This window comes from Bombus vancouverensis, chromosome 15, assembly GCF_051014615.1.
Source record: "Bombus vancouverensis nearcticus chromosome 15, iyBomVanc1_principal, whole genome shotgun sequence".
Lineage (NCBI taxonomy): Eukaryota > Metazoa > Arthropoda > Insecta > Hymenoptera > Apidae > Bombus > Bombus vancouverensis.
In genome coordinates this window covers 8,423,535-8,450,777 of record NC_134925.1, presented here as the reverse complement: position 1 = coordinate 8,450,777, position 27,243 = coordinate 8,423,535, and the positions used below count along the sequence as shown (strand labels likewise).

Here is a 27,243-nt window from a genome sequence, read left to right as displayed (position 1 = left end):
TATACAACGACGGGAGAAACTTCCCTCCCTTATCCCAGCTTATTTAAATATTTTTACATGTTCCCAAAATTCGCTGTATCTTTGTTCTATATTTCGTTTTTTTCCTTTTCCTCCGCGTGACTTCTTTCCTGGAAATCCTCGAACGCGGTCTCGAACGCTGTCGATCGCAAGGGAGACGAGCGCGCGCGCCACGTCCTACGTCACGCCAGTCTACGTCACTGGAGAACCGAGAAACGCCGAGAAGGGGGCAGGCTGGGGGCAGCGGACACGTGGAGGGGAGTTAGGGGAAGGTGGGAGCGCGCGAAGAGCTGCACGGTGGGGGCAGAGATGCCTGCGAGCAGTGGCGAGCAGTGACGACGTGCTGGTTGCGTGGTGGGAGTAGCGGCGCGTGTGTACGTAACACATACGCGGTCGGCTATATACGCGGCACGCAGACAGGCGCGCATTGATAGGGGACCGCAGAGCGGGGATTGGCTGGCAGTCGACTCGCCGCTTCCAAATATGGGACAGTCTCCGCGGTCCATTCATAAAACTACGGGGCGCGCCGTCGCTCGGCTCAGTTCGTGCGCGACCCCCACGCATCGCGCGTCCTCCGACGATCCGAGCGCGCGATCTGCTGCCTCCGACACGCACACCTAACCGCGGAGAGGTACATATCTACCGAGGCACACGATAAACCCGACGAAGGAGATAGAAAGAGAGGAACGGAAAGAACGAGAGAGAGAGGACAAGGAGAGAGAGGAAGCGGTGAAGAAAGAAAGGGACGGAGGACACGGAACGACAAATAGGCGCGCGGTCGCGCGCGCGCCTGCACCTACAAGACACTCGCGCGCGCGCGAGCCAAATCATCGTCGCGTACAGGATTCATTTCGCGAGTGAAAGAATCATCACCTTGATATAATTGCGAATTCGTGAGCTTGGACTTGGACGACCGGCGTTTCGAACGAAAGATTCTAGAAGAAAAGGGAGACGAAAAGTGACAACCACTAACGTCTTGAAGGAAGAGTAATCGCGGTTCCGCGTTTCATCCCTTGACGCCGGCTCGAGCCGTGGATCCGCATAGTCGCGCATCTTCGTTGGTTCGTGGCGCGCGGGCGCGCTCGAGGGAAACGAACCGGCGGCAGTCCCTGGTGGTCAGACCGGCCGGCGTGGCGCGGCGCGGCAGCCGTTCCGGATCGGGACGAAGACCGAGACGAGGATCGGTCGCGATCCGGTGAGATTGGATTTTTCGAGAGTCTCCGTGCGTATAATTGGGTGGTGGTGGTAGTGGTTTGTGGTTGGTGGTGGTTGTGCGCTCGCGGTGGTGTATAGCTATCCCGCCGCCGCCGCGGCGACAGATCGCAGGCGCGCGCGCTCTCGCGAAAGAGAGTGGGATCTCGAAGGGAGAAGAGAGAGGGAAAGAAAAGGAAGGACAAAGAGGCGAGCGATCGCGAGACACGGTTTTTGCCGCCCGGCGTCCGCTCCCTCGTGTGTGTATACCTCGCTGAGAAAGAGAGACTCGGCGCGTGCCGCGCGACGGATAAAAAAGGGGGAGCGCGTGCTACGTCCGCTTGACTACTAACCCAGTGACTGGAGCTATACGGAGGGAAAGAGGGACAGATACGACCGATCTCAACGGACTTGACGTTTAGATCTATCGTGTGCTCGTGTACGAACCGAGAGTTCGTACCACGCGACCGTCTTCTCAACCCTTTCGACGTCGCGTCGGTGTTGTTGCACAGAGGACGAAGGGAAACTGATTCTACTAGACTAAGACTGAAAAGACGGATAAGGGCTAACTCGCGTAGAGCTTGTATATCCGGTGGGAGAGAGAAAGAGGCTTAACTGTGTCGGGACGACCGAGGAAGGACAACATTTTAACCATAATAATAGCGTTGAACGATACAACCGCAGGCGAGGACACGCAGTGCGGTACCGAGGAGGTTGCCACCGCCAGCCAGGGAGGCGACCAACTCCAGAGGATGACGATGGACGGCATGGAAGTTGTGGGCTCGCAGCCCCACGCGGCCACCAGCCCGTTTTTGCTCTCACCGCCACCCCTCGGACATCATCATCATCATCCTCATGCTACCTTCAATCTTCAGACAGTGCAGCTTAGTTTCGACGCGTGTCTACCGTACAACGCGGCGACATCCTCGAATTCGATCGTCTGTGGTGTTGGCGGCACGTCAACGCCAGCCGCTACCACTTGCACCTCGTCCACGAGTTGCAACAAAACGATTCCAACCTTGTCGCTGGCAACTTGCGCGCCCTTGCAAGCCCAGCATCAAAACAATACCGATTCCTCTGATCCCCATGGCCGACAACATCATCATCACCATCATCATCCTCATCAACGACTCGACGACCATCAACATCATCGACACGTCGATGCCTCCTCGCCGTCCAACGATTCCACCGACGGTAAAAGGCATCTGCAGACTGTCAACACCGAGGACAAGGACTGTCCCAGGGAGTGCAGAGACGATCTTCAGGAGCCTAACGAGAAGGATAAACCAGGTGACCTAAACACGCCGGTTACCACCAGCAGCGATTTACCGTCCTTCTTCGGCCCTTCCGCGCTCGTCGAGCCACCTCCTATTTCAGGTACCTACAATCAACAGTCCTTTAACAAAAAAAAAACAAAAAAACAAAAAAGAAACAAAAACAAAAAGTTCGATCAGGCAACGATAACTTCTTCTTTTCATCCTTCGTAGTCGTGACGTGGTAAAATAACTTTATCATCATCGAGTTTCCTAATAATCGAATCTTTCTCGTATGACAGAGATCCTTTGCGTATGCACGCTTCGACGAGGTCAAATCGTTAAAACGTGTTCCACGATAATCGAATAGCGGAATTCGAAACTCGTCGGACGCGAGACACGTGAAAATAAACGCTCGTCGAACAACGCGCACCAAACCAGTAGTAATCGGCTGTGCGATTCGAACTTCAGCGGCCTTGCACTTGCTGTGTTTCACGAACGTCCCAACTTTCGCTTTCTGCATATCTGCCAACTCCTGCTGCTGCTGTTACCCTCGTGGCTGCGTCAAGCACCCCTTCGAAAATCCGGCTTTTCCGCATCAATTTTCGAAAGTGATCGCGTTGCGAGTCCTCGGTCGTCGCGGCCAAGTGCATGATGTGCCAGCGTGACGTATATCGGTTGGCTCTCGCGAAAACGGCTAATATCGAACCTGCCCGCCTGTCGCGGATCAATACTCAGCGACCCCGACATTCAGAAACCCTTCTCCGCCCGTCCCTGCATCGCCGCCGCCTCCACCTCCGCCTTCACCTCTGTCTCCCACCACCCCTTGCCAGTTCATTCATGCTTCCAAGAACCCCCACCTCGTTCATCCGGACCGATACAACCACCCTCCGTTACGCCGATAGTCGTCTTTTCCGTGACTTTCTCGCTAACGAAACGAAGCAGATCGTTCGTTCCCCTTTATCGTTCCGTACATCGTAGTCTCCTCTCTTCTCTCGTTTCCTTCCGCTGTCGCGTTCATTTGCTAGCCGATAATCTATCCGGGCAACAACTTTCTCGCGGTTATACATGGCTACGTAGAAATCGTTGATACATTGGGCGCATGACACGATTCGGAGATACCTAATTCAAACTCGCATCAATTCGTAGAACACAACCGGATGACCGCGCATTTTTCTCACTACTGGGAGTCTGCCGATTTGATTTTCGGTAGGTCGTAAACGATTGTGTATGTGCGTAGAAAGGAAGTAACGAGACGGCAGGATGCAGACGACAGATAGAGACACCCGGTATAATCTCGCTTCGCAGATAAAGTCATCCCCGTATCGCGCGGTCCTTCCTGTTGATTCGCTTAGGCCGCGAGATGCACGCGCTAACTCGTGCCCGGAGTTGTTCCTGAGCTTGTGATCACGCGCAACCGCGACCTGCTCCGCCTTCTTTATGTAGATTTTCGAGACTGATTGAAAATTTGATGGATGATTTGTAGGCAGCCTGGCGGGCGAAGATCTATCTCTCGAAGAGGCCACGGAGGACGATGAGACGGCTACCTCGACCGGCAGGGATCATCGGCACCACCATCACCAAGAGTCTCAGGAACAGGGCACGCCTGGAGCTCCACCCTCCACTAGTCCACCGCGTCATCATCAGGCTCAAGAGGACGCGGACCGTTGCAACGTGTTACAAGGCGGAGTGATACTCTACTCTTCCCCTCATTCCACGTCTTCGGTGTCTTCAGCACCAGCGTCGAGCGTTAACATCTGCAACGTACCAACGTTGACGTACCGTGGCGTCTTCACCACCACTTGTACGCAATCCTCGCCGCTGAACACTCTTCAGAATCAGCAGCAGCCACCCCAACAGCAACAGCAGCAGCAGCAACAACCAACCGGTCAGGAGCTCTGGGGTCCTTTAACCTCCCCGACCTTGACTTTGACAAATTCACCTTTCCTACACTCCACCCTTCACCCAGCCCCGTACGGCGGAGAGACCGTCGAACTTTTACCGGTCGAATCGAAGCCACCCCCGCCACCAGGCTACCACGATACGCCAACCACTACTCCCGCGGCGTGGTTAACGACGCACGACGACCCTTACGATCCGAATCTCCTATCCCATCATCATCCCCATCACCACCATCAAGAGACGACGCTGAAGCAAGAACCCACGGGCGGCTACCCACCGGCCGTCCAACAGCAACAACAACAGCAGCAACCTCAACCCACTCAACAGCAGCAGCAACAAGCACCACCGTCGGCTGGTACAACGGGAGTGCAGCTAGCGGAATACAACCCCAGCACGTCGAAGGGGCACGAGATTCTCTCGCAAGTTTACCAGCAGAGTGCTCTGCCGCTCAGGCTGGTCCCGGTGAAGCCGCGGAAGTATCCGAATCGACCGAGTAAAACACCGGTGCACGAGCGACCGTACGCTTGCCCCGTGGACGGCTGCGATCGCAGGTTCTCTCGCAGCGACGAGCTCACCCGGCACATCCGCATCCACACCGGCCAGAAACCGTTCCAGTGTCGCATCTGTATGCGCTCGTTCTCGAGGAGCGATCACCTGACCACTCACGTGAGAACCCACACCGGCGAGAAGCCGTTCTGCTGTGATCAATGCGGCCGAAAATTCGCGAGGAGCGACGAGAAGAAACGGCACGCGAAAGTTCACTTGAAACAGAGGCTGAAGCGCGAAGCCACCCACGCCACCGCTAGAAATCACCCTCAGAGCCACGCTTCTCCGCCGTGCAATCAGTAAGAGGAATTTGAATGAACTGTGTCGCAGAATCGATCCACATTTTTCATACGACGATCGATGTCGATCGATCGTCGATACCGTCGATCTCCACGCTCATTCCTTTAATCTTGTCAATCATGCTCGTGCACGACGCAGCTTTTTCACCTTGCCAGGCGACGAGGAAACGACGGAGACCTTTAGGCGGAACAGACTGCCGTCACCGACTGATCCGTCATCGATCCGTCGTCGGCACCGTCAGCGATCGACGAGTGGGGCTCGACTTTAACGGATTAGCCTAGCGACCGAATCGACAAGCATTTTTGGCGGTATAACGAAGCGTGATACCGAGCCTCTCGGATAATAGTACGTAAGGAACAATCGCGGAGGATTTTCATAAAATCTTTGTAAATAATCGTGGATAATTTTTAATCGGGACTAGAATTTCGAAGCGGTATGTAAAATAAATGTCCGGTGTGATCGGTCCCGACGATGGGCTCGTCGCGTCTTACAGAACGGATCGATTCGAAGCTTTTCTCCTGATCTCGCTAAGCGAACCTTCGACGAGGAAACACGAACATTGCGGTAAATATATATATACATATATGTATATTAGACTCCGGCGGTTTTCCTGCGAGCTCTCATCTCAGTTTATTTCTTTCACTCCCGTCCCTTTTGCCTACGGTTAATACGTTGCATAAGGAAGAGAAGAAAATTGAAAGTTTACCACGCCAAGTTGCATTTAGAAGGAGTAGGAACGAATACGAGTGAAAAATCTAGCTTTACCAAGAGGTACTGTTTCCTCGACAATTGTCGGTATCGGAATGCTCGTGCTTTTAGCGGTAAACGGGAAGAACGGGAGAGAAAGAAAAAGAGAAGAAGAAAGTCAGGGAGGATGCTCGAAGCGAGCGACGCGTCGAAGATCGTTATTTACGACGGTTGCGTTTTATACCCTTGTTTGCGATCGAGAACGAGATGCAGATGCGAAAATCGACGTTAACCGCGCGTAGATACGTACGCGAAATATTCCGGTGTCACGAAATATACTGCAGCCAGGTTCTCCGACGAATCGCGTAGAATCGATACCGCCCGCAGCTTCCGGGAATCAGGGAGGAATTTACCGATGGAGAAGAAAAGAGAGAAAGAGACGGCGCACTCTCGATCGCATGCAAACGAGCGCGTGAAAAAAAAAATTGCCATGCGCGAGCGCGCTTCTTGAAACGATCAGGGGATCGCGTATCAACTTTTCCCAGCTCTCTCATGATCGGAACCGGTCGATGTTTTTCGATCCTTTTACCCGAGTGTTCGTTCCTTCGGCCAATAATCGTGCAATTTTCGAATCGTGCCCGATTCCACAAATGTTTTCAGGATATTTTCTAAGTATTTTTATAAATTACGACACTCGACGAATGAAAAAGAAAAAAGAGAATGAGAATGTAGTTCGATATCCATTACGATCGGCATCGCGATTCTATGAGAGGGCATAGACCCTGACACGTTTGCAAGATGCGACCGACACCGACGGACGATCGGTATTACATACACACACACTACTTTGCGTCCTCGAACCTCGTGTCTTTCAATCATACAATCGTAATAATCGCTTCTTACATATTTGTTATCGTCCTCTACCTCTGAAACTCGTTCACTCGTTCCTACGACACCCTTCGTGCCCCGGACACGCTAAATCTCGGACTTTTCCCGTGTCCTAGGGAACTCTCTTGCCACTCCTTGCTACCCGTTTCCCCCTTGAAAATTCCTTTCAGCGTTAGAAGTCACTTCGTAGAGTCCCTAAGCTTCTTGGAAGTTAAATACCAGACGCGCCACCCTTCCCCTTGTGAATTAACCCTCTTTTAACCGCCAACAAACCCCAAACGAGTAAACTGTAATTAATCGCGATCATCGTTGTTGAACGGGAGTTTTCCTTTGTAAATATGTATATAACGTGTTATACATATGTACACATAGGTTACATCTAATCGAATCGTGCCGACAAACAGAGAGAGAAACCCGTAAAATCTTTCACTTTCCTCCTTTTAATCTTGCCGCCCTACTTTCCCCCCCTTTCCTCTCGTCCTCTTCCCGCCCCTCCCCCCTCTCCATCGTGATCGTTTACGTGTATAAAATATGAGTTTTAGCGGCGATTAATATTATGTATATGTTGCTCTATTTATTAACAAAAAAAACAAAGTCTCTCTCCCTAGTTACATGTATCTATATTATATATATATGATATATATAATATATATATGAACAGAGGAGATATATATATATATATATATTGTTAAAATTAAAGGATTATTTTTATTATGATTATTATATTATAATTATATTAAATAACAGTTATAATTAATAACGAAACGCGCGGCAACGCGTACAGCTTTTATGGATCCCAAGCGTTCTTACGCGCTCTCTACCTACTTCAACGATGGTTGCACCGACGCGTATGCGATATTATCCGCTATTGTTCTAGATAGATCGGAAAATATGTAGGCAGAGGAGCGTATAACGCGCACGCGCGTTCTCGTGAAATAAAAAAGCAGAAAGAGAGAAGGAGAGAGAGAGAGAGAGAAAAAGAGAGAGAGAGAGAGAGAGAGATTATGCCTGTGTCTGCCTGTATGTGTGTATGCGTGTATAAATGTGTACGTGTATGAAAGAGAACGAGAAAGAAAAAACATTTAATGAAAGAAACGAAGATAATGAGAAAAGAGGAATAGAGAGGACAATTTTTTTACGAACGATAATTACACTATAATTGGATAAATTATGTGTAACTATTCCACAATATGGTGCTCCGAGTGTGCAATGCACAGAAAAGAATCTCTCGACTACCTGTATATTTGTGTTGTAATCATCGTTGCCGTTTAATCTGGCCGGTTCCCCACGACGATTATTAACAAAAATACAAAGTTAACATTGAACAGCAACGCCTGGTCGTTCTTATTTCCCCGTGGTACGGCACAAACTCCTTGAAACGATACGTCGACGCTCGTAATCGTCGACCGCAAGACCCGTCGAAATGTTTCGCCTCTTCGTTTTATCACCTTTAAACGCGGATAGCGAGGAACAGAGTTTAAAGCTGAAAGCACGTTTCGTTTTCGATGCTCTCGATATACCTTCCACTCTTCCGAGGCTTTCGATATATTAGAGTTTATATTTCGAGTTTATCGGGGTTCGCGATCTGTGAAAGCTATAACGCTATAAATCGTTCGAAACGCATATTTATAATATGTTCATGAACATAATGGTATGCAATAGTGTCGTTTGTCACGTTGAACGATTTCTCGAGTGTCGTTACATCGCCAATTTATTTTTCCCTTTTGCGCGTTAGCGTCAGGCACATTCATCGACCGCAGACATCTTTATCGATCATCGACAATTACCGAATAGGGCATCGACGATCAAGGATGTCGATACAGCGAACCGCATCCTACGCGACCGAACTATTGTTCCTCCGAGGTGTGCGTTCAAAAGGCAGCCACCTAGAGATTAATAAGGACCGGTCCCCGTTGCAACGAGACTAGTCGATCTCGATGAAACGCCGCTCCGTTCTGCCGTGTTTTCCATGCAACCTTTCACCATAAACACGCGGTTGGCGCCTAAACCGATTGGACTTTCCGACTAACGCTTATCTCGATTTTTCGCTGCAGCGCGATACGAATCACGAACAACTGGCAATTAGTAGTGGTCGCGCGTGCCAATTTTTCTCTACCTCCATCGTCGATAGATTCTTTATCGATCGGCCATTGATCGAAGCCAGTTCAGCTCCGTCCGGTTCACTGCTGAAATTTCGTTCGTGATCGAGTTCCTTTTACGATTCCTTAACGAGAGAATTATTATTGCTTGGTTTTCCAAACTCGAAAGGAACGACGAGGTGAAAACGCGTGATCGAAATCTGGTACATATGGTACAATATGTAATACGGCCTGCGTGTAATACAAACAACGTCGCTTGAAGTTGTAAGATAAAAATTTCCAGGAAGAGAGAAAAAACGGTTTCAAGGTATGGTATGCTAAAACACGTCGGAATAAAAAATTCGTCTCGTTTGTTGCCCGAGGCGACGTTGTCTCTTCCAAAAAAGGTAATCCATATGATTCAGAGGAGCCGAGAAAGACGACACGCCGGTTTGTGCTACCGGTCACGACGAAACCGTTCCGTAATATCGTTTCCGTAATCGGCTAATTAACGGAAAACGACGATGTCTTCCAGAAGTGGATAGGTTTCTCTACCAGCGGTGGCAGCCAGCGTTTCGACGTTCAACAGGAGAGGGTCCACGTCATCGATTCTTCGCGCTCGGACGAACGAAGTTTTGGCCGGCTCGCTGGCTCTCGCGTGTAGAGAACGTGCAATGGCCACTACATAGGTGTATGCACACCTATATAGGAGAGACAGTGCAAGAAGTGGGCAGGAGTGAGGCTGTGAGAGCACGTCTATAAATAGGACCAAGATCGAGATGAGGCCTCCTCTGCACTTCGTGATACCTTCTATCCTTCTCCCACCATCATTCTCCATCTTGTTTCGATCCACTCTTCCTCTACCCGACGTTCTTTTTCACCGCTCTTAACCATCCTTCTCCCGCCAACGTACTCGTCGTATCTCCCTCTCGTTCTTCGCGATCTCTGTCTCCTTTTCGCTCCTTTGTTTTACTCTCTTTCTCGATGGCGCCGTCCTCGTCTCGACGCGAGCTGTTTCCCGCTTTCTCTTTCGATCTTTCCATTTCGCTTCTACACCGAGCCATCAGATGGCTACATCTCGTTCTCGTCCCGTCTCCGTCTCGCTCCATAACTCCTAAACCATTTCTCCTTCTCCTTCCCTTCCCGGCACTAGACATCCCTCCCACTAACGACTGACAAGCACGACGATGCGCTCCTCGCACGACACATAAGGATCGCGTATACGCTGGCGCGCGTGCAGCCGAGCAAAAAAATTGTCGTAAAATATAGTTCCTCCGTGGATATGCAAGCTCCGGACCGGGCCCTCGAAGAAGAAAAATGCATGTTGGGTCGCGCGACCGGCCGGACGATCGAACGATGGGATGAGTCAGGTAACGTCGACTCGCAGCTCCGCGGTTCACCGTAGGTGTTGTTGAAATTTGATTCCCCGCCGCGACACTGCACCGACGCGACTTCCGATCATGCGCGCCAGCTTCATCCCCCTTACCACTCACCGTGTCTTCCTACATCTATTCATATCTCGATAAAACGTTCAAGCATTTTATATACTCGGATAATTTTTCCACGCTGTATTTCTCGATTTCTTTTCTCTTCGTTTCTCTTTATTATTTTCTGATTTATTTCGTTTAGGTTAGGAACGAGATATGAAATATGCGATAGGAGAGCAGACACAGGATACGTCGATTTTCCTTAGCCGAGCCAGAGAAAAAGATAGGCAAAACGCGATCACCGAGAAATCCAGCGTATTTATCTTCGTCCATCTTTTTCTTTCTTTTCTTTTTTTTCTAATTTCCAGGCCAGCGTCCAGGTTCTCCTCGGCGGACGAGTGGCGCATCGACGCGGCAAAACGAGCATTCCGCTTTCATTCGCGCCGCGCAACGATACCCAGTGTGTGTCGCATCGATCTTATAAACCAGCATCAAACGGAGGGCAGCCGAATGAGCGGAGCCGGCCAGCCAGTCAGCCACACCCCGACGCGATTAAACCTGTTGCTGCTTCGCTCGTGGCTCGACTCCATAGACGCGTACTTACACGTAGGTGTCTGGTTGCGAGTATATGCGAAGATCGGTGTGAAACTTTTCAAAATCGGTCACGGATGCTCTGTAAGTGAGCCGATATCTCGTGACGAGTTTGCGGTCGACGAGTTTCAGGAGACAATTTCTCAATGGGCTCTCGAAGATCAATAAAAGGACTGAGAAACAAAAATATGTACAACGCCTGAAATAATTGAGGGATCGATACCGGGAATGATTCTATCACGACCAAGTACATGGAAAGAAGATTTATAACGTTGATAGGTTGACACGTTCAGAAAAGCTTGATAAATTCATATGAAAAAGGCCAATTAACTGGCCGCGCTCAGGTTATCGGTTTTCTAGATGAAATAATTTATTTGAAGAAATATTTATGTGCTCCTGATCAACAAATCAGAGCAACTCTCTAATCTTTTACGTGTCTTCTATAAATTACATCATATCTACGATTCTAAGGACAGAGAAATCTACGTAACTGAAATTGATTTAGCTTAAAGAATACATTATCTTTCAATTGCACGATTATACAAATTTCTGACTAAGGGATGATCCGGTCAATACGTTAATATGATGATTAAGATAAAAAAAATACAGACGCGAGAGAACGTCGTTCTAATTGTTTCCAAGAGCGTATACTTTGTTAAAATATTAGCAGACGATGACTGAAGAAAATTAGTGACGACGTTAGATAGAGTTTCAATACAAACAAGTGGAAGAATAGCACCATCGATCGGACGAGACAAAAAGAAAAACAATGCACGTGTAAGAAAAATCGAAGATATAAAAAGCCCAAGGAGAGACTCCCTGTTCCTCGCTGCATTTCTACCACCCCTCCGATCCATATCGCTTACCTTTGACTTACGGTTTTTGCCACTCTCGCGTTATCCGACGAGATCGATGCAAGAACAGCATATAACGAGCTGGTGAGGGTCTCGAATTTCGCGTCTCTGGTAACAGTATGACGCAATTCGGTAAGCCGGCCGCGAGGGGTGAAACGGCTGTTAGGTGGGCTGGTCAGAAGGACAGAAATTAGGGGGTAAGTTTCTCGTAATAGAACACAACGACACTATCGGTACTTTTAACCTGTCAAACGAGTCGTATGTGGAACAAAATCTTCTACAGCCACGAAATTAGAAATTCATTGATACGAATCAACCGATCGATGCTTTTTTGTATTTTCTAACGTATGTTGGTATTTAAATATTAAACTCGTTACCTCTGATTAAAATATTCTACGAATCGTGCCGTCTCTAAGTTCTCCGTAAATACGCAATCATCCGCAGTCCAGCTATGATTTCAGATCATCTTCAGAACAAAACCCAAACGAGTGAGCACCTATTTCTTTCATTAAAGAAACTCGTTCGGCCCGTCGTACTTTCACCAATTACATTTCTCGCGTATGCGCCCGCATACCGTGGCTACAAAAGCAATTCGTAGCACACAGTTGTATTTATTACAGCATTTACATACCAATCGATTAGCCTTAAGTACGTGAAATTTCCTATCATTTGCCAATACCTAACCGAAACTAATCGACGCTATGAAAATGAAACGTACAACCTCGTCCCATGAAAGTACTACTAACTGATAGAAAATTTGATATACTCGGAACTAATTAATTAACGTGTAAATGACGCAATAAGCTGTGCGGATACTTTTCACATATCCGCTATACGTCTACATGTATCAACGTTCGACATTCTCCACGAGTAAAGAATGATCGAAACCAGAGAGAGGTGCAGGGTCGCGCGTACGGCCAGCATCCGGAGAAGTCCTCGCTGGGGGTTAGGGTCACGTCAACGTAAAAGCAAGGTAGAGAGCCCGTGGAAGCGGCGTATGCGGTGCCGGCGGTGGGGAAGGGCAAAAAGGTGGAGCGAGAGAGCGAAGGGGGATTCATTGAGGAACGGCACGTGCAGAGGATGGAGCTCGCGACCGCGAGCTCGATGGAACGGTCACGGCAGGGGGTAGAGGCCGGCGGCTAGAGGGGCAACAACAGGGTTGCCTGGCGACCGTCAGCCAACGGGTTGCCCCTGGCGACTGATTGCGTCACTGCAGCGCCGTATGACGTCACGCGACGCCACTGCCCTTGACCGCTCGAGTCCGGGGAGAGCGTCCTGACGACCCTCTCCTCCCCTTTTGCCCCTCTGCCCGTCCCTTTCCTCCCCGCCCCACTCACAGCCGTCATCCTCCACCCGAGTCGAGGGAACGAAGGGGAAGTTCTGACGCCGTCGTAATCCGGAGGGGTAGAGTTATCTGTGAAAGGGAGGAAACTCTGCACCACGTACATGCACGTCGCAAGTTGATCGCGCTTCCTCTACCATCCACCACCACTTACCACGGAGGGTTGCAAAGGTGTTGTAAAAATAGTCGACTCGTACGTTCATCGTGGATATTTTAGGAATTACGTTGATCGCCGCTCCTTATTTTTATCGGCCACTTTCTGCGCCGTTGTAACGTTTGATTTGTGCATTAACCAGAGCCAGGGGATGGGGTGATAATGAATAGGCTTGGGCATATTTATGTAGAAACGTATTTTTATGAAGGATGATGCAAATCGATGAGCAATTAGCTTTAAGGTCAATCGATAGGGACGATCTTGGTTTAGAATGTATATATATATATATATATATATATATGCAGTATGTAGTTACGTTTCTGGTAATATTAATGTCGGCTCGTTTAATTATTTTTGGCATATTTCTTTTAATACCGTTTAACCGTATGCAACGTATTTAGATGTGGGTATATTAGAGGCGAGTAAGCGTTACAAAGGTAAGTAAAGAGGAATAAGATCTTTGCAGAGATTCGCTTCACTTAATAAATACGATACTGTACTTTGAATATGTAGTACACACCCCCGCTCGATAATCTTAGGAGAGTTATATTTACTTGAAAAGTAGAAAATATCGAATGATCGTTAAAAGTTACGAAGAATATAAATAATTTAGCGTGCTGCTTTACACGACTGTGGAAACGGTTTATGTATAAGGTATTAATGTATTAACGAGTTTTAAAAATGTTTGTAAAAGAGAGTTTATAAGCTAGACGAAATATCAAAATTTCATTAAGAATGTCCTATTGATTTTTTATAAACATGTCCTATAACTTGCAAGAGGAGTATATTTTTGTATATTATACGCACTCTATGCGATGAAATTTATTGTCTTGAAAGTTTCCGTAAACGATCATAAAAATCCTCGATTTAATAACGAAATTAGTCGTGTACTAACATGACATCGATTAGAGCGATTACATCGTTTCAACGATGTCATCGGCTCTTTCCGTTCCCTAAGTACATTAACGTCAATGGGATTCCGTTCCTGTGAATCGATTTTACAATGAACTCGATGCAAATAACACCTGCCACGTGCGTGCATATTTGCTTTCCGCGAGGCGGAGGTAGAAATTGGAGAGATTGAAAATTTATGGCAAATGATTTTATCTCACGATTATTTACGTCCGATAAAATCAAACCGTTCGAATCTCACCCTGGCGAATGATGGAGGCTGCGAGTCAACCACTCGATCTTCCTGTTTGCTGAATGCTGCAGCCCGTTTCGCTGACTCGATCGCGATAAATAATTTGAAGGAAAAAAAGTGTAACGCCGAACGAACGTTACGACTTAATATCGAATGCTTTATGCTTCATTAAAATATTTTTATGGCCCTGCAATGCAACTATTGGAACGGGATCGCGACTCGTGGGCGGGAAACGTACGCGTGTAACTTGCTGTTTCAAGCCCACTGCACAATGAAAAGCAGAAAAAAAAGACGGTTACTATCCGACTTTCTACCATTTACGTCACAAGTGAATCTCGTGAAAGAAATCGAACGTGAGTATGTATCTCGGTTCTTGTCCAGGGCATAGGATTCAGTCATATTGTTTCAAAATCGTGAAAAAATACAAATATTAATAAAACGTTTGGAAATACGAGAACGTAAATACTTTCTATCTTTTAGTTCAGTCGCGTTATGCAGTTTCACGTGCTTTATTATTATCAGCCATTCCGTGATGATATTTCACTTGCGATTGTTAAGAATATCAATTGCATATCCCAAAAAGTGACTCTTTCAACATACGCGAGAGAGAAAGTGATTCTAATATACCTTATATTTTACAGGTAGTCAGAAGTTGTCAAGTATCTCTATGTGTGCGTACATGTTCGTGTGTTTACCGAACCTACCCAGCTGACGTCTGTTCATTCACTTTGCTCATCCATTCATAAAATGCAGTGGAGTATCGCGCATGCGCGCATTATCGCTCCTTTTTATCGCTGCAATTTTATACCTTATCGATAGCCGAAACGATTGTTTCGATTTTTCAATAACATCTTCCAACGTTTTATCTGAGAATTTCGAAGGAATATGTTTATCTAGAAAAATATCACTTCCTTTTCGATCAATCTCTAGTGAAAAGTTCATTTATACGCCAATAGATAGCAGAAGTAGTTTCGGTTCCATTTAACGCGAACCGTGTATAAATTTAATTTTATTTCTCATATAAAAATACAATTGCTGATACTATTTTCTCTTATTTTTATGGACAATCGTCTGAAATATATAGAATTATTATGAATTGTTAAAGAGTGATAAATAAAATTATCTTAAATTATCAACAGTTGATAAAAACTTTTCTATAGAAATCAATAGATAACAATTTTTTTCGATCGTTGAGGATAATTCGTTAAAAGCATAAGTGTCCGAAAATAATATACAAATTTGTTTTCCATATGTACATGTGTGTGAATTTTTAAATATTCAACACTTATAATGTTATACTTTGTCATTAACTAGGGACAGAATAGACGTGATATCAAACGGAACTTTGTGTGTCGGATTGTGAAATACCCACGCGTCAGAAAATCAGAGTGTTTTTCACACCCTCTACGATTTCTTACGGCGAACATCGAAATTATCACAAACAACTCATCAGTTATTATATTATCGACGAAGTACAGAATAGTTTTAACATTTATGACGGCGGCCTACCGATATCTTGCTGTTTTATCGATATAGTTACTAAGAATCCAGAATAGTATTTAGCAGCCAATGTATATGAACGTAAGCCCTATTATTACCCCTGATATCAGCAACCATCGAAAGGAAAGTTGCTCCTCCACGTAGACCAACCTCTCCCCTAAAGCGAAGACAGCATATAAAAAGGCCTTGTATCACTGAACCTCGCATCTTTATTTTTTCATTACGAAATCTCCTCGAATTTCCGCGATTCGAACAATATATAAATACCTTTCTTTTTGAGCTGATATTGACATTGTAACTGAACATGTAAATTGGATTTTTGATAGTATGCAATGAAATAATTCTTTTTAAAGTATTGTAGAAGTATAAAATTATACTTTCGTCTACCGTTATATGTAAAATAACCTGTTCTGTTATTTAAAATTTCATAGGAAAAATTAATTTTAATTTAAACCATTCTGATATTGAATCGATAATGTCGCATGTGATACGAAACTTGTAAGGGGCTTAGGTGACTCCCAAAACGTGAAACAAGAAGAGGCATTAAATTGTCAGATCTATCATATTGTAATCATATCGCAACTGCATGTATGTTCGATCGAGTCGCATCGTCGCGTGTCACGGTGTACTATAGTACTATCGCATCGACAAGTAACGCGTGGAACGATTTGTTACTTGTCCGTAATGTTAATCGGGTTAAGCTTCTTATGATATTCGTAGTAATGTCATTAACAACAATGTGAATGCACCATGTTAATGGAAGGAATAAAATTGCTTTGTTTCTACCCAATTATTATTCTCTTCAACATCGGGATATTGAATAGCATTGGTGGAGGTTAGTAATTAGGTTATAAATAAAAACGTTACTTGATAACGATTTGTAATTAAACAATTTTTCCTATGGCATTCTCTTATGGCACCCCTACAGGTTCTTACATCAATACAAGTATTGATCCGGATGTGTTTTTTGAAATTATATATCCACCGGAATTGGGATATACATATAAATTAAGGCCCGCGAAAGATTTTGGAGCACCATTTGTAAGTATTATAAATATTTTAGAATTGATCAAAATATTACAAATATTGCAATATATATTTACAGAATGCAAGTTTTTTGGAGGAAGGAATCCCTTTAGTTCCAAATGACCCTCCTCATGGCTGCCAAGTAGCAAAAAATGCCAAAGAATTAAAAGGTAGAATTGCATTAGTTGAGAGAGGAGACTGTAGTTTCTTTGCTAAAAGTATAATGGCTGAAGAAGCTGGGGCGAAAGCTGTAATCATAGCGGATTATCACTCATCCTCTTTTGATGGATTAATAATCAATTCTATATGGGCTGACTATTATTATATAGACATGATACGCGACGATACTATTCCTTCAACAAAGACAGTAAACATTCCTGCTGGATTTTTGCGCGGTATGAACGGCAAAATGATCCGGCAAACTCTAAAACGATTGAATCAACCATTTGCCTTAATTAATATCCCAGTAAACTTAACCTCTTTTCACGGACGCCGTTCGTTGTTTTGGTGATTATCAATAGGACTTTTCATTGATTTTCATATAATGAAACAAACGTATTGATTTACAAAGAATTAGAGTTTCAAAAGTACTAAAAAATATAGGATTACTTGTAATCAAAGTAATTATATGAACAATTTATTGTGCATTGTACTTGTAAAAATTAAGAAATGCAATCTTATACAATTTATTAATTATTTTATAAGAGATTTAGTTTCTCTCTCTAGCCACTTGAGTGCTTGAGCATTTTCTGGCCCTTGTAATAGAGGTTTTAGAGTATTCAAACATTTTGTATGATAATTATTTAGATATTGAATCTGAAAAAAGATTTACAATCAATTATCTTAAGGCGATTGATATACAGAAAATAAATCGAATCTATACCTCATTATCTGTTAATAAGGATACATCAAGTAGCTTAGTCTGTATAGGCACCAGTGTAACAGTTTCAAATGTAAGAAAGCCACGATTCTTGTGATTGTAGGGTGTGTTTGCCTTTACTACTAATTCTATATTTTCCAACCTAATGCCAAATTTCTCATCCTCATAGTATCCTGGTTCTAATAATTTTACCACATTTAATGACATTATTAGAATATACATATGTACGTGTAATGACAAACAATACTTTAACTTTGTACCATTTGATAGAAACATCCCAGGTTGTAAACCTGGATCATCAGGATATGGTTTCCAAGAAATACCAATTGGTCCTTCGTGAACATTTAGATACGAACCTATTCCATGTCCGGTACCGTGAAGATAATTAAGACTGTAATTGTACATTTAGGTATAAATAAATAATATTTTCCATTTTATAATCAAAATAGGTATATTTACCCAACACTCCATAAATTTTCCCGAGCAAGCGTATCGAGATAATTTCCCTGTATCATTAAAGGAAAAATGGTCGATGAAAGGCGACATTGTCCTTTAAATACTCTTGTAAAACATTCGCGCTCGAAACTCGTTGGATTACCAAAGTGCAATGTTCTTGTAACATCTGTGGTACCATCTCGATATTGTGCACCAGAATCGCAAAGATAAATTTCTTTGTCTGTAATTGGCACATTTGTTTTTGGTGTTGGTAGATAATGAATTATTGCTCCATGTGGCCCAACTGAAGATATTGTAGGAAAACTGAGCCCAATAAAATGTTCCTGCTCCCTTTTGGATAACATACATTATATATGTATAATAGAGAGAACTGTAATTTTTATATCAAAATTTTGTAATGTTGCATGCAAATTCTCTTACTGTCTAAATTTTTCAAGTTGAGTCGCTCCAGATATTTCTGTGATAGTATTTTCCTTATTCTTAACCTGATCTTCCAACCAAGCAAAGTATTTTATGAGTGCAACTGAATCTCGTATGTGCGCCGCTTTCATTCCTTCTATTTCAGTATTATTTTTTATTGCTTTCATAACGCTTATCGGGGTAATTTTTGTATGCTTTTTCGCTTCTCCACAGTCAGCATGTAAAGCATAACTAGAACCATTACTTATCCATATTTTGTCATCATTTGCATATGAACTTGCAATCTTTCTCAAAAAATCATGTATATCTCCATACGGATGATAAACTGCATTTACTTCTTCACTAATTAATTGTTGCTGAGCTTCCTCTGCAAGTTTGTTTTTATCAATGAATAAGTGTAAATCGTCTAATGTAAGAATGATATATGCAAAGAAAACAGGGTTGTAAGGTATATCAGATCCTCTTAAATTTAGAATGTATGCTACTTCGTCTAAAGCTGAGATTACAAGTACTTTCACATTGTTTTTGTTCATTACTTCTCTACACATTTTCACTTTTTTTCCTGCACTACATCCAGAAAATTGCAATGGCTGAGGTAAAACAACATTAGTTGTAGGTGCAGGTTGTTCATCACCCCAAACTTTGTCAATTAAATTTTCCTCAAGAGGCATCAAACAATGACCAGCAGCAGCTAAACTGGTATGTAATACTGCCCATTCTGTGTAACTTATTAAATTAGGATCAGCCCCAATAGTAGACTTGGGAGGTAGATTAGAAATTAACCATGCAGCTCTGGTTGGAGTATCTAATAAACCTTCTTTCATTAAAGTCCATGCCTCTGGTGGATCGAATTCTGCTAAAGCTTGCATATAGTATCTTCCATCAGTCCACAGTATAGCTTTATTTTGTGTAATAATTGCAGTTCCAAAAGAACCAGTGAAACCACTTATGAAACGAATCCTTTTATCATACTCTCTTAAATATTCTGATTGATGTGCATCATCTGAACTTACAACTAAGGCTTGAATACCTTTCCCTTTAAGACCACCTATTTGAACAGCTTCCATTAATTTTCGAAGCTTAGCTAATTTAGTAACACCACTTCTTTGTGCCATATTGATGTTTATACTATAACAAGTTTTTATCAATATATGATGTACTGAAACAAAATAATATTATTTAATTAATATAAATGTAAATATCTTAAATTATTATGTGTGTATTTAAATTAATATGATGCAATTAAAAATAAAATTTAATATACTTACGACTGGTATATGTATTGTATACACGGTGAATATTACTTAATTTGTCCCATGTATTTCGAATAATAACAATGTCACCTTGTCTTATCGTAACAAGATAATCTTATCAAACATTTTACAAAAATATCAAACAATTGTATTCTTATTCCTTATTATGAATATAAAATATAAATTGAATATTGCATATATCGATGTTTCAAGTTTGAAAGTATGACGTTTTAAGTATCGACTATTGTGTTTAGTACGAGGTTAGAAACGATATGATTCCTTTCAGGATTCAGTAAAGTACAAAAATAAATATTTGTCGGTAAACAATACCGATTTAATACATAATTCTTTTACTCCTATCTTTAGAATAAATTTAACATTTGTTATTCTTATAATTTAAAATAAAACTGTATTAGATATCGTAAATTTTGTGGTGTTATCGTAACAATAACTTACTTGATAATTCATAAAGTAAAATTTCCATTATTATCAGCTTATCAGTATATAGTCTAATGATCAAAAATTAAAAAGTCATTTTCTCCAATTTTTACAATTTCAGTAATAATTCATTGGAATACATATGCATTAAGATGTTAAATTAAAAAAATGTATAGAAAACATACGACTACTTGTTTATATTAATTGAAAAAGTTGTTAGCTTATAAAAGAACAGTATTATATTTATATACAAAACATAACATCACAACAATGTAAGTATATTTGCATGTTTATGTGTTAATATTACAATTTACTGCAAACTTGTGATCTTTTCTAGCATGTTGTATCTAACAAGGTATTGCATATCAACAATAACAAGAAACGGTATAACAAAATTTCTACCAATTAAACAAAATCTATATACATATACTCCAAAATCAGCAGTTACAAATTCAACCCTTACTCTTATAAGAAGGAATGTCATTTTGCATAAGGTGCTACATATTAATTTTATAAATTTAATGTACAAATAATAATAATAATAATATAACTTTAAGTAATTTTTGTGCGATATTATCATAGGATTTACTTAAAAATGGTGGCATCATAGCAAAAGGTTTCTCAACAAAATCAGCTGAAAAATCAAATAAAACTGTAGGCAAATGGCTCTTAACTTGCAGTGGCATGGTTTTTGTAGCTGTTGTTCTAGGTATAATCTTTTACTGTTTTTTTTACTACTGTGCTTGTACTATTATAAAAGCAATTGTAGATAAGACCTATGGAAAATAGTTTTAATAATAGTTATAAAAAATACTTTTAAAAGTATACTATTTATAGCAAATTAATATATATGTGTAATATACCAATATATGAATATATAAACCTTTATAAAGTATGATATGTAAATAAAGAAATTGAAATAAAAAAACCATAATTACTCGTCCTTCCTTATTTTTATGCAGGGGGTATAACAAGACTTACAGAGTCAGGTTTATCTATGGTTACTTGGAAATTACTTGGTGAAAAAATGCCTACTACTGAAATTCAATGGCATGCAGAATTTGAACGTTACAAACAATTTCCTGAATATAAAATGTAAGATCTTTATAGTATAAAATAATTGTATAATACATCAAACTATATATATTTTATACAAATTTCTTTATAGCAATAATCAAAATATGACGTTGGAGGAATTTAAACGTATTTGGTGGATGGAATATTTACATAGAATGTGGGGACGTTTGATAGGTGCTGTATTCATAATTCCAGCAACTTATTTCTGGACGAAAGGTATGCTAACACCAGGCATGAAGATCAGGGTAGCTGTTTTGGGTTCGTTAATTGGCTTACAAGGACTTATGGGTTGGTACATGGTTAAATCGGGTTTGGAAGATCGTTTCGTGGAACCATCAGATGTACCACGCGTCTCACAATATCGCTTGGCTGCTCATTTAGGAATGGCATTTATTATATATACAGGATTTTTGTACAATGCTCTAGATTATTTAGTTCCTGCTCAGAAATTAAATCTTGATCATTCAAATGTTGATATTAGTAATCTGAAGTCGAAGCTAAAGAGATTCAGAATGTTAGTTCACTCGACAAAGGGATTGGTCTTTTTTACTGCTTTGTCGGGAGCTTTCGTTGCAGGGATGGATGCAGGTCTTATTTATAATACATTTCCGAAAATGGCAAATAAGTGGATACCGGATGATGTATTCACGTTATCACCTCTACTAAAAAATTTTACGGAAAATCCAACTACTGTACAATTCGATCATAGAATATTGGTATGTTTTGGGCATAATAGCCAAATTAATATACGGTACTATAAATTTTCTCTTTTTTTACAGGGTATCACAACTTTATCATTAATAACTTACATTGCAATTGCATCTCGTAAATATAAACTTCCTGGTAATGCAAAAAAAGCTATTGTAGCTGTGCTCTGTGCTGGCTATTTGCAAGTACTACTAGGAATTTCAACATTAGTACATCATGTGCCCTTACCATTAGCTGCATCTCATCAATCTGGCAGTCTTATTGTTTTAAGTACAATGATATGGTTGACTCATGAATTGAAATATTTAAAATATGTCTTAAAATAAATTTATAATATTATACAACATTTTATTATTTTATACAGCTTGAAAATTAACAAAAAAATACTACAATAATTTCTCAACATTATGCTTTATTTGACAATGTGTTAAGTTATAATCAATAATAATCAATATTCATGAAAATTAATTTACATGTGTTTGTTTTAAAGTAATGTATCTATTACGATGAAATTTTAAGCATTTTTATATTACTGAAAATATATTTTTAATTTCATGTTTAAAAAAAAAACGAATAAATACCTTTTTAAAAATAATATTAAACAAGTATCTGTAACAGTTTTTGAATCGTAGTTGACAAATCTGACTACACTCGATTATATCTCTAACATGTAAATTAAAAAAATTCATTACTAACATCAACTGTCCTTCCTTATGCTTAGCATATATCAAATATTTAATGATGTTAGTACTGGCACCTAATTTCAAAAAACCAGCTTTGGTAAGTAATATTATTTTGTTCAATTAGTTTAAAAAATGTGTAAACCCTGCTTAATCAATAATTGCTATCTAATTGTAATAATAATTTTCATTAACATTCCAAAGTTTCTTTTTTAAATGTTTTATAACTTCTGATTAGCAATACAGTGGATTCAGCTTTATTTTTATTGGCAGTTGTTCTACCTCATCTCCAATCAGTCATTCTTTGATTTTTTGTATTTTTCACTTAAAACGTCTTATATTGGTCCAACATAGCATTATTAATATTAAGCAGTAGCAATATTTAATAGACGTTTTGAATTGCACTTTCGTTATTATAACGCTTTTTATTTACACTCGTCATATTTTCACTTTACTATATGACAATTGCGCCGCATCACATATTTCTGTTTAATATTATACAGACATGAGTATTAACGGAAAATGTATATTATCATTCATACAAATACAAATTATATCACTTAAAAAACGCAACATTTATATTAAAATCTTTATACGAACATGTGTGAAAAATATAGTTTAACTGATACTATACAAAAAATAATCTTCCTGTATTGTTTGAATATCAATCAAAATGAACTTAAAATGCAGTCTCTTGCAATATGTTGCAAATAACTCAAATCCTAGATTGCAAAACTAATATCAGTCTGACAGAATTTATTGTTCCATTGAGAATCTTATGTCTTTAGTTCCTGGTAACGAATGTCTCTCTATAAATGCGATATTACCATTCCCATTTTCGTCGCTATGAACTAAAGCCTAATTGCACATAACCAATAGAACAAATGGAACACATTCCATTTTTGACTATTTCAATTATTATACATTGGAGATAGGGCTTTAATCAATCACATGAGCTAACCGCCCTATACTTTAGTCTATTGTTAACTATCGGTCATTTGTGCTTAGGCTAAAGATCATTTAAAATAATACTTTAGACAATGTTACTGCTTTATCAAAGAAATCACATGTTGGATCAAACAAGAATTCCTTCATTGCATCATTACAGATTATTTTACAAGTTTTATTTCTTTGTATAAAGAAGTGTTAGTCCTTGAACACAATTAACACGTAAATAAAAGACTGATCTATCTGAAACTCTTAAATTTAAAACAAGTGCTCCCTTTATTTGCACTAATTTTTATAATATGTCAAGGAAATGCATAGTTAACACAAGATTTCATTTTTTTTTTTATATGAACAGGGTTTTATACACTTATGTTCATATCTTTTAGTGGTTGCTTCCAGTCATTTTTTTGTCATTATAACTTGTATGCAATTACCCAATTTATAAATAAGTTACTTATAAGATTAAATATGTTTGCTTTGACACTCAAATTGAGAATAGTGGAACCAACGTATGTACCTGTATACATACATATTTAATATATTACGTATTATACATACACGCACACGCAATACTATATATTATAATTTTATGATCAATGCATATGAAAAACAAACTTTATCACTGCTGTGTTAGTACAGTCAATAAATTCACACGCATAATATGTCATTTTTTATAATTATACTTTATATCATTTTTGCTTTCTGTGTAACATGTGGGGCAGAAGTAAGAATTAGGTGCTATTAAAATTGAACTAGCAATATTGATTTTACTGTGTTGATCATTTTATCATAAGCACATATAACACAGATGTGAAAGTGATTGTGCTGATAAAATTGTATAAAAATTATACGTTCTGCACCACATGTAATTTAATTATTAGTCTTACATCTTTTCTCGTGCATTATTCAGCTATGTAGACCTTATATAATATCTTATTAGTACTTATAGGAAGGAATCGAAGATTTTAGGCCACTAATAGGCCAAACATGTACTTTTGTGAAATAATTCAAACTTATGTCTTATAGACATTCACAATACGTTTACAAAAGTTTAATGAATTCGATCAAAAGAAAAACATCATTGAACTGTATATTTCACACATTATGCAACAAAGGTTGTTAATAATCTTTTCTATTGATTTATCCTTAGAAAAATTATAGTTATTAATTATAAATCCAAAAAGCCTAGAAAATAAAATCTGTAAGAAACACAACAAAAGAATGCAATTTAATAATCAGCATATACCTTGTTCATTTTTTCACTATTGTCCATTGTATTTTTATATTCATCAATATTTCCGTAATTTTCTTATTATTATTATTGTTATTATTATAATCTTTTTTTTAAGTGTATGTTTTTATTCTTATATCATATAATTATGCAACATGGTTTAATAAGCAGCATAGAATAATTTTCTACATGTATACTTAGTTTCCCAAGTGTTACAGCACCAGCACCTTCGTTGGTAGTAACAAATTAGTATAACAACATTCCTGCTATGAGGTAAATGTTATTAATTACCAATCGTGTTTATACTTCTTTTTGTATAAGTATGTAACTTATGTTAATAAACCAATGTTAATAAAGACTCTTTAAGAGATTATTTCGGCATGTATTTAGCACTGTATTTTTCTTTTGAGCTAGTATATAAATTAATAAAAATTAAATAATCACAACCCACAATTTAAACGCAATATTATTTAATACTTATAACAATTATATATTACGAGAATTATGTTTTAAGTGCATTTTATTATAAAAAATCACTTCAAGAATTGCTGCTTTGCTCTTAATAATGACACAATATAAAATTAAAAAAGAAATATATTCTTACTTCGAATGCAGGTAAGAATGTGCTTATCAGAGAAAGATGGTTCAATACGACTTGTATATCTTGTATAATATTAGCTCAACTTGTTTTCACAGGACTGTCATCCAATTTTTCTGGATTTACAATTACTTGTATTACATAACCTGGTTGTATCTTTGCTTCTTCTATATGCATTTTATCACCTAATAACTTTCCACCAAAAAACCACCTTTGACGAGATGGTTCAAGACCTTCCTGACTCTATTTATATAAATTAAATCATAAATTAATGCAAAATAAAAAAAAGATATTAATTTATATTATTAATTCATACCTGCAATTTCTTTTTAGCAGTAGCTATAGTGTCCTTACTGTAAACAGGCAATTTAACTTCTCCTAATGTAGTTGATAATCTCAGCTTCAATGTCTGCTCAACTCCACTATCAATAGGTTCTATAATTAAGTAAACAATGTTAAAAGTTAATTGCCTTTCTGAGAACATGCTTGAATTCCTTTACAATTCTTTTATTGAATTTAATTGCATTACCTGAACAATCAGCAGGAGAATCTCTTCCACTATCTTCTTTTACAATATTAATAGGATATGATAAACAATAAATAGGGACTTGATATCTGGTTCCCAATTCATCATAACATTCTGTTAAAAAACCATTTGGCACAGAAATATTAGCTCCATCTAATATAGCCTGTGCTAATTGATAATCCTGGGCCTCTGCTGCCGTTGCCCCAGCTCTTAATGCATCCCATATTTCTTTACGTCCATCAAATGCAGGTGCAGTATCCCAAAATTCATCTCTTTTACTTCTTAGCTGTCCTTCTGTCAAAGGTACATCTGATTTCCACCTAATTGCCTCATGGCATAATGGATGATTCTTCCGTGAATTTCCTGTGTAAACAAAACATTCTTTTATAACATAAGTAATACATTTGTTTTTTTATTCAAATTAAAAAATTACACAAAAGGCATATTACAAAGCTAATAAAAAATGGAGATAGTTACATGAAAACTTTGATTTGTGTTATACAATGTAATATGTATAATGATTCCAAAGTATAACAAAGTGACAAGCAATTTTGAAATTCTTATATTTTTAGTAATAAAGTTGGAATGACAAATTTGATGATAGGGGTAATAAGTATAATGATATTTTTGGTTAACTTGTTTGACATCGTGAATCATTATAGTACATACATATAATTGTTCGTCAGTCGTTTTGTGTAAGAAATAATATGCAAATTCTAATACATAATACGCAATAAACGTTAGGTAGGAAGGTAAGGAAAAAACCAGAACTGTCTTCAAGGTTAGCTGTTGTTGATTGCAATTTTTACGCAGATAATTTCATTATAATTTTTACCTGAATTTACTCTCGTGGAATTTCCCGTACTGTTGTCGACAGAGGCATTTCTTGCCCTCGTTATGCCTATGCAGCCTCCCATCCTAGATGGCTAGTGTAACCAAACATTTCACTGAAATTTAACAACACCTCACATGCCATTTTCGTCCATCTTATCCACTAAATTATAAATCAGTACCATTAGAGGCGCTATAATCGAATCTTCAGTAACCTAACCTGAAATGTTAACAGATATAAATGGGTTTCAAATCTAAATAAAACAAGTTTTGCAAACAATTTTTCAGTATATTTA

General features: G+C 39.9%; 5 protein-coding genes across 13 annotated transcripts in view; 3 read left to right on the top strand and 2 right to left on the bottom strand.

The window, feature by feature from the left end:
* LOC117166173 (uncharacterized) overlaps window positions 1-8,116 on the top strand; it is a 37,116-nt gene extending 29,000 nt beyond the window's left edge. For 2 of the 3 annotated variants that reach the window (XM_033349932.2, XM_076624637.1), the window contains exons 2-3: window positions 1,894-2,586; window positions 3,949-8,116. In XM_033349932.2, the coding sequence (XP_033205823.2) occupies window positions 1,894-2,586; window positions 3,949-5,213 (1,958 nt within the window). In that variant the 3' untranslated portion in view covers window positions 5,214-8,116. The remainder of the gene's footprint in view (window positions 1-1,893; window positions 2,587-3,948) is intronic. The other variant, XM_033349933.2, reaches the window with a different exon arrangement.
* An 8,227-nt stretch (window positions 8,117-16,343) lies between these two features.
* Window positions 16,344-18,227, top strand: LOC117166400 (PRADC1-like protein). The gene is made up of 3 exons (XM_033350334.2): window positions 16,344-16,710; window positions 16,804-16,916; window positions 16,981-18,227. The coding sequence occupies exons 1-3, from the start codon at window positions 16,626-16,628 to the stop codon at window positions 17,410-17,412; spliced, it is 630 nt and encodes a 209-aa protein (XP_033206225.2). The 5' UTR covers window positions 16,344-16,625; the 3' UTR covers window positions 17,413-18,227.
* LOC117166395 (xaa-Pro aminopeptidase ApepP) lies at window positions 17,523-20,058 on the bottom strand. Of its 2 annotated transcripts, XM_033350322.2 has the most exons (6): window positions 19,926-20,058; window positions 18,658-19,816; window positions 18,241-18,567; window positions 18,042-18,172; window positions 17,785-17,960; window positions 17,523-17,717 (listed from the first exon to the last, which is right to left on the bottom strand). In XM_033350322.2, exons 2-6 carry the CDS (start codon window positions 19,770-19,772, stop codon window positions 17,595-17,597), a joined length of 1,872 nt encoding a protein of 623 aa, XP_033206213.1. In that variant the 5' UTR covers window positions 19,773-19,816; window positions 19,926-20,058; the 3' UTR covers window positions 17,523-17,594. The 2 variants fall into 2 exon arrangements, with proteins under 2 accessions (XP_033206213.1, XP_076481210.1); XM_076625095.1 differs by having other exon boundaries at window positions 17,785-18,172.
* Window positions 20,059-20,230: 172 nt separating this feature from the next.
* LOC117166397 (heme A synthase COX15) lies at window positions 20,231-22,477 on the top strand. The gene is made up of 7 exons (XM_033350324.2): window positions 20,231-20,381; window positions 20,470-20,620; window positions 20,686-20,842; window positions 20,931-21,057; window positions 21,311-21,443; window positions 21,517-22,141; window positions 22,205-22,477. Exons 3-7 carry the CDS (start codon window positions 20,687-20,689, stop codon window positions 22,457-22,459), a joined length of 1,296 nt encoding a protein of 431 aa, XP_033206215.1. The 5' UTR covers window positions 20,231-20,381; window positions 20,470-20,620; window position 20,686; the 3' UTR covers window positions 22,460-22,477.
* A 51-nt stretch (window positions 22,478-22,528) lies between these two features.
* On the bottom strand, window positions 22,529-27,091 carry LOC117166401 (ubiquitin domain-containing protein 1). Of its 6 annotated transcripts, none has more exons than XR_013060214.1 (6): window positions 26,952-27,091; window positions 26,120-26,479; window positions 25,907-26,025; window positions 25,597-25,833; window positions 25,008-25,402; window positions 22,529-24,946 (listed from the first exon to the last, which is right to left on the bottom strand). XR_013060214.1 is itself a non-coding variant. In XM_033350335.2 (4 exons), exons 1-4 carry the CDS (start codon window positions 27,031-27,033, stop codon window positions 25,672-25,674), a joined length of 723 nt encoding a protein of 240 aa, XP_033206226.1. In that variant the 5' UTR covers window positions 27,034-27,091; the 3' UTR covers window positions 25,441-25,671. The 6 variants fall into 6 exon arrangements, 1 of the variants encoding a protein (XP_033206226.1); XR_013060216.1 differs by having other exon boundaries at window positions 22,529-24,278; XR_013060215.1 differs by having other exon boundaries at window positions 25,008-25,258.
* Between the last annotated feature and the right edge of the window lie 152 nt (window positions 27,092-27,243).

Excerpts from the sequence above, each read along its gene's own strand:
- LOC117166397 (XM_033350324.2), top strand. The coding sequence starts at position 20,687 with ATGTTGTATCTAACAAGGTATTGCATATCAACAATAACAAGAAACGGT. Across the intron at positions 20,843-20,930 it reads GGAATGTCATTTTGCATAAG|GATTTACTTAAAAATGGTGG; the intron begins GTGCTACATATT and ends ATATTATCATAG. Across the intron at positions 21,058-21,310 it reads TTTTGTAGCTGTTGTTCTAG|GGGGTATAACAAGACTTACA; the intron begins GTATAATCTTTT and ends ATTTTTATGCAG.
- LOC117166401 (XM_033350335.2), bottom strand. The coding sequence starts at position 27,033 with ATGGGAGGCTGCATAGGCATAACGAGGGCAAGAAATGCCTCTGTCGAC. Across the intron at positions 26,480-26,951 it reads TTCCACGAGAGTAAATTCAG|GAAATTCACGGAAGAATCAT; the intron begins GTAAAAATTATA and ends TTGTTTACACAG. Across the intron at positions 26,026-26,119 it reads TTCTCCTGCTGATTGTTCAG|AACCTATTGATAGTGGAGTT; the intron begins GTAATGCAATTA and ends ACTTAATTATAG.
- LOC117166400 (XM_033350334.2), top strand. The coding sequence starts at position 16,626 with ATGTTAATGGAAGGAATAAAATTGCTTTGTTTCTACCCAATTATTATT. Across the intron at positions 16,711-16,803 it reads ATTGAATAGCATTGGTGGAG|GTTCTTACATCAATACAAGT; the intron begins GTTAGTAATTAG and ends GCACCCCTACAG. Across the intron at positions 16,917-16,980 it reads AAGATTTTGGAGCACCATTT|AATGCAAGTTTTTTGGAGGA; the intron begins GTAAGTATTATA and ends ATATATTTACAG.
- LOC117166395 (XM_076625095.1), bottom strand. The coding sequence starts at position 19,772 with ATGGCACAAAGAAGTGGTGTTACTAAATTAGCTAAGCTTCGAAAATTA. Across the intron at positions 18,568-18,657 it reads CAACTTGAAAAATTTAGACA|GGAGCAGGAACATTTTATTG; the intron begins GTAAGAGAATTT and ends GTTATCCAAAAG. Across the intron at positions 18,173-18,240 it reads GAAAATTTATGGAGTGTTGG|TCTTAATTATCTTCACGGTA; the intron begins GTAAATATACCT and ends GTACAATTACAG.